The 11,589-nt window shown below is 31.9% G+C and overlaps 1 protein-coding gene across 2 annotated transcripts; it reads right to left on the bottom strand.

The window, feature by feature from the left end:
* Nucleotides 1–1,320: 1,320 nt before the first annotated feature.
* On the bottom strand, nt 1,321–7,504 carry LOC107912920 (LEAF RUST 10 DISEASE-RESISTANCE LOCUS RECEPTOR-LIKE PROTEIN KINASE-like 2.1). Of its 2 annotated transcripts, XM_016841307.2 has the most exons (4): nt 6,363–6,500; nt 3,699–5,124; nt 2,883–2,918; nt 1,321–2,493 (listed from the first exon to the last, which is right to left on the bottom strand). In XM_016841307.2, the coding sequence occupies exons 2-4, from the start codon at nt 4,420–4,422 to the stop codon at nt 1,391–1,393; spliced, it is 1,863 nt and encodes a 620-aa protein (XP_016696796.2). In that variant the 5' UTR covers nt 4,423–5,124; nt 6,363–6,500; the 3' UTR covers nt 1,321–1,390. The 2 variants fall into 2 exon arrangements, with proteins under 2 accessions (XP_016696796.2, XP_016696795.2); XM_016841306.2 differs by lacking the exon at nt 3,699–5,124 and having other exon boundaries at nt 6,363–7,504.
* Nucleotides 7,505–11,589: the final 4,085 nt, after the last annotated feature.

Here is an 11,589-nt window from a genome sequence, read left to right as displayed (position 1 = left end):
TGTCCAGAATCTTTCTTTTTTTCTTGACAAGATTCACTCTCCAGATTTTTTGATGTTTAAGTCCATCGTGATCGGCTTCAAGTTGATGCGAAAAACTCATGTTCTTATTTTAAAATTAATAAAATACTAATAATTTTTATATTAAAATTTATTATTACATTTAAATAGGAATATTTTATTATTAAAATAATCATTTTGAATTATTGTTTATCCAAAACTCGATTCAAACCGAATTTTAGTAACAACATACCTATCTTCTAATTGCAAGTGATTTTACGTTGTAGTGTGATAAATATTTTATATGTTTTGTATGTAATTTTAGACATATATGCAGGTTATATGTATTAAAAATATGTACATGAATAAATTATAATGTATATATTTTTTCTTACAAGACTAAATTAAAAATAATTAATAAAATGTGGGATGGAGCAAGGTACTGGAGTTGTTACTTGTTATGCATGCAGGTGTGGTGTACTTCAAATACATGAAAAGAAAATAGAAAAAGTAAGCATACTCATGTCTGATAACTAACATTCATTTTGAGTCTCTCTAAGCAGAAGACACATTTTGGGAAATACCTGACTTCAGCTAAAAACTATATTTTTCTGAATTTTTATTTTTGAAATTCATGTCTCCAAAACATGCTATTGTGGTCACTTCTAATAAACTTTCAAAGACATGAACCAACTTAGAAATCCGACCATAATGCACATATTCGACGCATAATCGTCACACTTTATGACATTTTGCATATTAGCTCCGCAGGAAACACTAATACATAAATATATAATTTTTTAAAGTTGAAAAAATAATAGAAATAATAATTTTTTTTAAAAAAAATTGCAAAATTTTGTAAAATTTACACTTAACCTTTTACCTTGTCATTTCTCCCCCTTTTTATTCTAATTTGACTTTCTGTTTTATCCTTCTATCAAATCAATTTAATTTTTTTAATTTTTTTATTATTCTCTATTTATCTTTTCGCTTTTTTTTCACTCTATTAAGTACATCGCCGATTGCTTAATCCTTATCAAATTAATACAAGAAAATTCTTCAGATTCACTGTTATTATTTCTTTACCAATAATCATTATTCCAACTGATAACCCATCACAATGCCTTATGTAATTTTATATGAAACAAAATGTATAATATTGTATGAAATCAATCTAATTCATACGATGACGAGAGAGAGAAAACTATTTCATCATCTGAAATTGTCCAAATTTTCTCATGCGATTACGTGCTTTAGCATATTCGGAATTGTTGTGACTTTTTTTTTTTACGTTAAAAACCATAGTTTTTTTCATCATAATTGTAATATTCAATCATAATTTTTATTAGAAGTTTGAGTTAAACTTGCAACATCAAACAAATCAAAGCTTAAATTATTTTTGAAGTTCTAAAGTTTTAGGAGATCGTACAGGAGAAGATACAAAAGGTCTAAGTGGAATGATCAATGATTGAAGACTTGCTTGTAACATTTCTATCACTTTAGTCATCGATGGTCGATCAGATGGATCAGATTGAATGCACCAAAGGCTCACAATAATCAACTTCCTTGTCATTTCTTCTTCTTCTTCTTCAACTATTCCTCCATTAAGATTCAAGTTCATAGACTGATCAAGATGCTTATAAATCCAAGACGGAAAATATACTTCACTAGTTTGAGACACTCCAACATCAATATTTTTTCTTCCTCCCACCATTTCAAGGACCATCATTCCATAGCTATAGACGTCAGATTTATAAGAAACTCCACCAAAGTTTCGACAAAACACTTCTGGAGCAATATAACCTATTGTTCCCCTAGCACAAGCCATGGAAATAATACTCTCCTTTCTTTCACATAATTTAGACAAACCGAAATCAGAGATTTTGGGACAGAAGTTCTCATCTAAAAGGATGTTGTGAGGTTTTATATCGAAATGTAAGATCCTTGTGTTGCAACCTTGATGCAAGTATTCGAGTCCTCTAGCAATGCCAAGTGCAATGTCATACAAAGTTGTCCACTCCAATCGACAACTTCGATGATGCAATCCTCTATCATAAATAAACCCATCCAAGGATCCATGGGGCATGAATTCATAAATTAAAGCTCTCTTTGATTTCTCAAAACAAAAACCAAGTAGACTCACGATGTTAACATGAGCAGTTCTACTAATGCTAGCCACTTCATTCATGAAATCCTCTCCATTTCCTTTTGATTCACTTAAGACTTTGACTGCCACGAGACGACAGTCAGACAATTTCCCTTTGTATACACTACCATATCCTCCTTGACCTAATTTATCATTAAACTTATTTGTCAATTTTCTGATTTCTGCATAAGAATATCGCCTTGGTGCAAGAGAACCAAACTTTTTGATGAATGCCTCAATCCTAGCATCCTCTTCCTTCTTTCCGTGATTAATAGGTAATGACTTTCCTAATTTGAAGCACAAGACAAGGAAGCATATGAGAATGGTTATAGCTACCGCCGATCCTGCTCCTGCAGTATGAAAACAATGAATTAGTTATATAATATATAGAGAAAGTAAGTGAAACAATTAAGATGGAGAAAAGAAAATAGAGCAGTGGAAAGAACTGAAATAATAACAACATGCACAGTTTGTTAGAAATCTAGAAAAAAAAGTTAATAAACAAATAATTAGATAAAATTTTATTTAAAAAATTAAAAAACCAAAATATTCTCATAAAGATTTTTTATTTGTTTTATTTGGTTTTTTATGTATTATTTTTATTGAATTAATGTTAGAATCAAATAATTTCAGGTAAAACTATTTAAGAGTTGGTACAATTTAAACTAAAACCAAAAAATCAAACTAATTGGACTGGAATAAAATTTAAACATAAGTTAATAAGGGTACCGAATAATACCTAGTCCAAGTTGGAGAGACTTTCCATCCTTTTTCTCTGTAATAGTAAAAATATCACGAAATGTTAATTAAAATATGAATCAATAATTATAGGTGCATGCAAAAATTAAAAAAAAAATAGTAATTATTGAAACCCAATAAATTTCTTATTTTTATAACATAAAAAGAAATTTTCACATTTAAAATCGTAAAAATAACCTTTTTATAATTAGGAGTAAGGAAACTTCTGTTGTATGCCACCATTAAGCGCCAGTCTATGGAAATTTAGGTAGCCTACCATGGCAATAATATATTATTAAGTCTGAATAACCCAGTTCATTATAATAGTCTCAGGACTCGGAACTCATAAAGGTATAAACTCAGTTCGAGTTTGTTGAAAACTTGAAGAAAGCTGTAACTGGAAAATATCATCTGATTTTAATGATTGAATAAATCAATAATAGTACTACTTTGGCTGAAAGTATTTCTAGGTCGAATCTATAAACAACTGGTAAGACCCTACGTTTTATCTGCTAGCTGATGCAGTTGTGATGGGAAAGAGAACAAGCGGCCATGGAATTTGAAGATGAACTGGTATTAACCAATCAAAATGGTTAGAGTTAATGAAGTCATTGGCTTCTTGGGGAGATTTAGATTAGGATTCGATCTGAAGTAACAAAGGCCAATTTGCTGCTACTGCTTATGAAGATTGGACATCAGAATGAGTCAAACCGTGAAGGTTACTTGAGAGTTAAGGCTCAAGATATTCAATGAAACGGTAAGTTCTGCAACAACAAACAGCTGAGCAAACTTATACGGAAGAAGAGCTATAACGTACCTTCAGTTGTTGGAAAACATGTGAAACTATTTGAACTATGATTATATCCACAAATCCCATCTGAATCTCTGCATCTTCTGCACTGATCATTATCCGCTTCCCATTGCAATTCGAAACCTCCTCTTAAAGCAGCTTGCATAATCATAGGGTTCACCTCCAGGTCCTTTGCTGCAGCTTCATAAACCGGAACTACGACAATTTCACGGCATATGCCATAGCGAGGGTCACCCAACATGTTTCTAACAGCATATGACACATCAATAAGTGTACTATTCATGGAGCAGTTAGGAAGAAATGTCGAGGTTGGCAGCGGGTTGCATCCGTAGAATAGGGTGAGGTTCCTAATGTTTGAGCCGTAATTGAAGTGATCGAAGTCGATTGAGGTGTTGATAAATTTCGTGGAACAATAACCATTCCAGTAATCCTCCCTAGCTACCTTAAGACTCTGTCGTTCAGGGTCTATGTCAAGAACTCGTAAGGTGTTTTCATTCATCAGGATTTCCGTTACATTATTCTCGCACCTCAGTTCAAATCCTGGTTGGCCACAATAACTCGGACGGTTCATTCCCCAGAATGGGTAACCGATACTTGATACGCTTCCGCATGTTAGCGTTTCCCTGCAGGCCCGCGGATCGTCAGCGGATAAAATCGTCGGAACTCTGGTTAAGAAAACGAGAAAGAAGAGGGCCAGAAGGGAAGAAATCGGAAGAGAAAGCGAAGACATCTTGTTGATGTTACAAGGGTGATGGGTTGAATATATTTATGAATTATGGAATGGTCAATGTTGAATTCTACAATATTAATATACACGTTTAATCCTTTTCTAATCTGGAAGTTACGTTAGGAGTTGGAAAATTGGTTCTAGAGTGCTGCAGAAGTCTATGGGGGCATCTATTACGGGGAAGAAGACCAAAGCTTCGATGGCAGAATTTGAAGGAAACTGGCAGGAAATGCTTTGGACATAACATAAGTTGACAACACTAAAAACACCCTAATTCCAAATCGAAGAACTGAAGTGGAGACTTAAACCAAAATAATTTGGAAATTGGGTGCCAAGTCCCCACTTCTATTAAGAATCTTCTTTGTGTTGGATTAATTGACCTGATAGACTAAATGAAGATCAAAGCAATGAAATGGAACTTGACTTCTATATATCAAGTTATCAACCTACACACACAACTAAAAAATCTTTGTTTTGTATTAACAGGATTAAGAACCGATCGGGAAACGATGTTAGGGTGATTATTTTATGGATTCGACTCTCTCCGCTATCGATATTCACTGCAACTAATCATAATAGCACTTTTATGTTTGCAACCAGGATATGTTGATGAAGACATGCTGATCGCGTGTGTATGAGTTCGGCAGCAAGAGTCTCCCCGAATTTCCTGTTCATTGTAGGAAATTTCCTGGAGTTTGGTAATTTCTGGGAAATGAAAAAGGAAATATCATGTGGAACATGAATGCTTTCTTTGTTAGATGAGTTCAGATCTGTTCAGATTATGCAAACCAATGATGAGAAGAGGGGACTGACATTATTCAATAAATCAGACCGACAATTTTGACCATGTCTATCAGTACATAGAATAAAACAAAATTAATGTTGTTCCTAGTTCATCAGTTGGATTTGTCATTGACTAAATTTATAAATATTTAAATAATACTTAAAAATATTTAAATTGATTGAAATTCGTTTTTATTAATATTATATTTTAATTTTTTTTTGCCTAAATCGATGATATAATATGCCATATCAATTACCATTACAACATCAACACTAATTAACAGCTCAGTAATCAAAATATAATATATTGATAAGATTAGTGACCATATCATATTTTTTTAAAATTTAGTGACCAAAATGTAATTTAATCTATACAAAGTGACTAAATTTATAATTTCGACTTTTAGTGAAAAAATTTGAGTATTATTCTCTAAAATTTAATATAGATAAAATTTTAAAAAAGATATACTATAAAAAAGTTTCAATGAAATATTTTTTTTAAAATATATTTTTTTATAAATTTAAAGAATTTAAATATTTAAAATAATTGATCTCAAAAGTTTAAAATTTTTAACTTAAAAATTGTCAACCATAACGATAGAGATATTATAAAGAATACCAACTGCTTAAATTTATGTTTGAAATTAATTATTTGTGGTTTGGGTTGAGTGAACAATAATAAAACTAAATTGGAGCACAAATATTTTATTTAAAGCCGTAAATCAATATTGTGAATTTGTTTTATTTAGATAATAAAAGTTATGCATAAAATGAATCCTACTCTTAATAAATAAATAAAAAAAGATGAGAGTATTAGAGTGATGCTGTTATCCAATTCTTACCTAAAAAAGATAACATGATACTCATGCTTGTAGCTTCTATACATCAAATTAACCTATTTTCTATTAACTCAAAACAAGAGAGTTTCCCAACCTCCATTTCTTCAATCTCATAATTCATAAGCCCTATCCCAGTTTGTTAGTCACCTCATTTCTATGTATTTGTTTTGGTGTCTGGGTTTTACTGCAATGCAAGTCTACAACTATCAAATCCTCAACTTCAGTTATTTTAATTATGTATTGAAGTTTAATCCACTGGGAAATCATACTACTACTAATAATAGAAAGCTTTGTTTAGTTGTAAAAAGGGATAGTACTTACCTGTATGGGGCCGACATTCTTTGCCTTCCGGCCAACTCGAATTTCCAGGTGGGCAGTAGCAGTAGGCTTGATCGTGGATGAAGCCGCAGGCTCCACCGGAAGAATTGCATTTCCAGCATTCATCTGCATAGTTCTTCCTCCATTGCACCTCGAATCCTGTTTCCAAGGCTCCTTTCCAATCCGGGGAATGATTGCGGAGGCTTTCCAAGGAAGTTTCAGGAATCATAACATTGGCACGATATAAGCATGCCTCTGGATGGATATTAGTATTATTTGCTATTGCTACCGAAACATTACTATGATCATAATTTTTATTGCAAGTAAAGAATAGAAGATCTGGTGAGATGCGAGAGAGGCAGTCATAAAACAGTGTAACACTGGCAAAGCCGGGACCAGGAGTAAACACCGGAGAATCTTGGATCCAATCTTCATGAGGAAATGGAGGCGGACAAATGCCTTTGTTGATCACCTTCTCACTCAAAATTCTTAGGATTTGACGATCAGGTAGGATCTCAAGCACGCGATACCGTACATCGCTAATTTTCATCGTGGTAATGTCACCGCCACACTCAAGCTCTAAATCTGGATGTCCGCATTCTATTTCTCGATCACCTCCATGGAAAGGAAATCCAGCAATGATATTCCCACATTTGAACATGCTATCACGGCAGTTCTCGAATTCACGCTTATACTCACGCTCATACTCGGGAGTGGTTAGTGAAACAGGGATCCCAAGCATGATAAATAATAAACAAAACAGAGGAAGAGGAAGAGGCAGAGATGATGAGAAAGAAGGAGAAATCATTTTGAGGGCAGAGAGATGGAGGAAGAAAGGGTTGATTGCCTGCCTCAGCTCTAATGAGATACAATTAAAACCAAGCTGAAAGAAAGACTTGGAATATAGAGTAGGAGAGTTGACTTGCAAAGACTTTGAGCATCCATAAGTCGTGTCGTGTCGTGTGGGTGTGGGTGTAGCAGTGAGTAAATGGAAATGCAAAAGTTCAAAATAGAAGCAAGAGATGGAGACACTTTAACACGCTTTCGCTCCTTGCCCTCAACTTTCTCATCACTTGGAAATTGCTGTGTCACATAAGCCTACTTCTTTATTCATATTACTGTTGAATAATTCCTCCGGATAAGTGACTAAAAAATTATGTTTGAAAGTTAAAATGAAATCTTTAAACGAAAAGTTAAAAATTAATTAAGTTATATAATATTTAAAAATTTTAATATAATAATACATAAAGTATGAATTTTAAATAGGTTTTAAGTAATTAAGATAAATTATTTGTAAAATTAATAATATATTTTAAATATTCTAAAAACTTAAATATAATAATAAATTATATTTACATAATTTAATATAATGATACATAAAGTATAAATTAATTTAATTTATTATGTACATTTTAAATAGTTAATATAAATAATAATATTCTGTGGATAAATTTTTTTGCCTTATTTCTTCATTCTAGTGATTTATCTTTTTATATTTATTCCTTTTATAAAGTAATAAATATAAAAAAGTTGAGTACGTTTGTAGTTTTATATTTTTATAATATCTTAAAAAAACAATTTGAATTTTAAATTGCTTTAATTTTATTATTTTAACCAGAATTTTAATAAATTTATACTATTATTTAAACTTTTGATTGAGTTAGTGTCCTGAATCAACTGAGCACCAACTCAGTTAGAAAATTATGGAGATACCATTCTGTTATTAAAATAACTTATATTATTTGAGGCTATTTTAGTCTTTTTACTTTTAAAAAATTATATATTTAGTAGGATTTGAACTCTTGCCAATTGTATTAGTAAAAATTTTATTTTACCACTCAACTAAACGTTATTTTGAAATTTTATATATTCTAATTTTATTATGCACACTTTACTACCTCTATCCATTGTATATATGTAACACCCATAACTAGTACCCGTAATTGAATTAGGGTTACAGCATATTACTGTACAATCCAGAACAATCAATAACAAATAGCATCAAGTTTACCAAATTAATTAACAGAATTTCATAAATAATTCAGATTTGAGTAATACATACATTTATGGGCTTTAAAAATAGTTTAGGAACAATTAGGGACCAATTCGAAGCAAATAAAAAAAGTTCAGGAAAAAAATAAAAAATTTCAAAATAAGGGTCACACAGCCATGTGTCGAGGCCGTGTGACAGAACTCAGACCATGCGGTTTCAGACATGGTCATGTGACAAACCACACGCCCGTGTGCGCAAATCATGTAGCTCACTGTGCCTGTGTAACATAAGGTCACATGACAGTCTCGCTAGGTCGTGTATCTCTCTGTATCCGTGTGGATCATCTTGTACCATAACATGTTAAAGGCACACGCCCGTGTGGGTTGCTCGTGCATGACACACAGCCGTGTGGCAGCCTGTGTCCCAAGCTGTGTGTTCATAAATGTCTCAAAACATTCTCATTTCACAAACAAATGCTTAAGTACCTAACTATACACTTACACACATGTTCACAAGACTTTGGAATGCATCTTCAACTACTCAAATCAAGTTAAACAACCAATCTAGGTGCCTAACCAATGTGCCATCAATGACACCACATCCCCAATCACCCAACATTTCACTACTTTAGTTACATTACACAAGCCACAACACACTCAAATATAACTTACCTTTAATTCCTTTATACCACACTTAACATTTCATGCTTGTTCAGTTATGCTTATACATGGATTTAAACATATATCACATTAACTACTCATACCACAGCATCAAAATGCACAACTCGGACACATTACATGTATTTATGAAACATTATGGAACATGATCAATGGTTCCATTTTGAATTCCATATAAGCTAAATCGAATTCATAATTTACCAAAGAACCTAAGATAGTGTGATTTCTTTGAGTTGATCCAATCGCCCGATTACCCACAAAATGTTATCTACAAGAAAGCACAACAAATCATGAGTAAGTTTTTATAAAGCTTACTAAGTTCATCAATTAAATGATAAGGCTTATCAAATTAAACATAATAATTCAAATAACAAGATTAATAAACCGAGTTCTTGTCAACAAGGATCTTAATAGAATTCTTTCCAATCATAGATCACAACAGGTGAGTAATGCTCAAATAATAGTAGAAATTAATTTTCCACGTTTCAATAATATTCAGTGATTAGTAAAACCATGCCCGATGAATGATATATGGATACGAGTATACAGTTAACCATTTGAGAACATGCCAAACGCTCATATGAGCTAATCCAACCGATAACACGCCTCGGCGCCAAGTGTCTAGCCTGTAGGCTAATGTTTACCCTCGATAACGTGCCAAAAAAACACTGATATATAACATGATAGTCCGTAACAAATGCAAGACTTCGGTATTTCAGTGAACAGGAGGTGTGTCGAAATCCTCATCACATCCCATTCCAAGCTCGTACCATGCGCAAATAACCTATTGGCATGCCAGTCGTACTCTATCCTACGTTCATCGACTCATAATATCTCAATCAAAAGAAAAACAATGTTGTCGTGTCAATATATTAGTTCTCACTTACAAAGTATCATTGGTAGTAATAAACATTCAAAAATTTAATTTCATCTATTATGCATTTAAAAATGTATTAAAAATTAACCAAACAAACTTACCAGACTAAAGTGCAGCAACGTCAAAGCACAAGGACTATTTTACAACTTCTATATGCCTCGATTTCAACCCATTCTTGATATAGAATAATAATTTTATTCAATTCGCTAATTCTAATAGAAAAATCAACTCAATTTATGCAATTAAGTCTTTTTGCATTTTTACAAAATTACCCTAATATTTCATTTTTTACGATTTAGTCCCTTAGCTCAAACTTGCAATTTAACCAATTTTCAACCAAATTCAAGCTTAGCTAAATTTTTTGGGACCCTAATACAGTCCATGTTTATTTTTATTACACAACAGGTACATGTAATTTTGCTATTTCTCATTTTAGTCCTTAAACATCAAAATTAACAAAAACTACTTTATAAAGTAATCATATTTAGCAATCAAGTTTAATAATCTACCATTAAACTTCAAGAACACGCTAAAATCATTAATGACATAATCCACAACGTTTAACAGTTTTATAAATTAGTCCTCGGGTTAGCTAAATCAAGCTAATACAAGCTCAAGAACATAAAAAATTCTAAAAACGGGCGAAATTTCACTTACCAATAAGATATTAAAGCTTGAACGAAGCTTTCCCAACCCTAACAATGGCTATCCAGGTTTTCTTCCACAAAGAAGAAAAGAAAATGTTCATATTATCATTTAATTTCTTTAATTTTAACTTATACTTTAACTATTTACTAAATTACCCTTTTATTACAACTTATAAAAATTACTAAATCATGTCCATATATGTCTATAATATAAGTATATGGTTTAATTACCATCTAAGGAGGGTTTAATTGCACAATTGGTCCTTCAATTATATTAAATTATTAGTTAATTAAACTTTATTTCAATTTAGCCTTAAACTAGTTAGGACTAAATGAGTAAATAGCCCAAAAGCTAGTAATTTAATTACATCCACCACCGCTTGGACTTTTTGACCATGGTTTAATCACCATTTTGATCCCTTTACTATCTTAAATCTATAGCGATTAACTTTTACCTCTTTTATAATTTAATACTTTTACCTTAATTAAGCAACCAATTGTTAAAATTACCAGACCAAACTTCAATTCACCTATAATATGACTCTGTAAATATTTAATAAAAATATTCACGAGCTTGGCTTACAGAAACGGGGTCCTGATACCTTATTTTTTAAAACCACTTGACTTCCGGAACAACCACTCATACTAACCATTAATTCAATTAGTTAAAATTCATCACATCAAAATTTAATATAAAATTATTATTGACTCATATAATTTAAATACTAATTATACGAACTTACTCATAGAATTTGTGGTCCCAAAACTATTATTTTCGACACCTTTGAAAAACAAGCTGTTACAACTCCCCCTTAGGAAAGTTTGTCCTTGAAATTTTTAACACGAAATCTAGAAGTGAATCTCAAATCGGTATTAGAAATAATAAACAATGTCACTCCATACGATCTAACAATTTCTGACACATATGACTCAGCTACTTCTCAAGCAAGTAATCAGTTCTGACTGGAATAAATGAGATCTATCAACCATAACCCAGATCAAAAATTTCTTCCCTGGTGATACAAGAAATCCATAT

The sequence above is a fragment of the Gossypium hirsutum genome, chromosome D11 (genome assembly GCF_007990345.1).
Source record: "Gossypium hirsutum isolate 1008001.06 chromosome D11, Gossypium_hirsutum_v2.1, whole genome shotgun sequence".
NCBI classification, from domain to species: Eukaryota; Viridiplantae; Streptophyta; class Magnoliopsida; order Malvales; family Malvaceae; genus Gossypium; species Gossypium hirsutum.
This window is presented reverse-complemented; position numbering and strand designations above follow the sequence as displayed.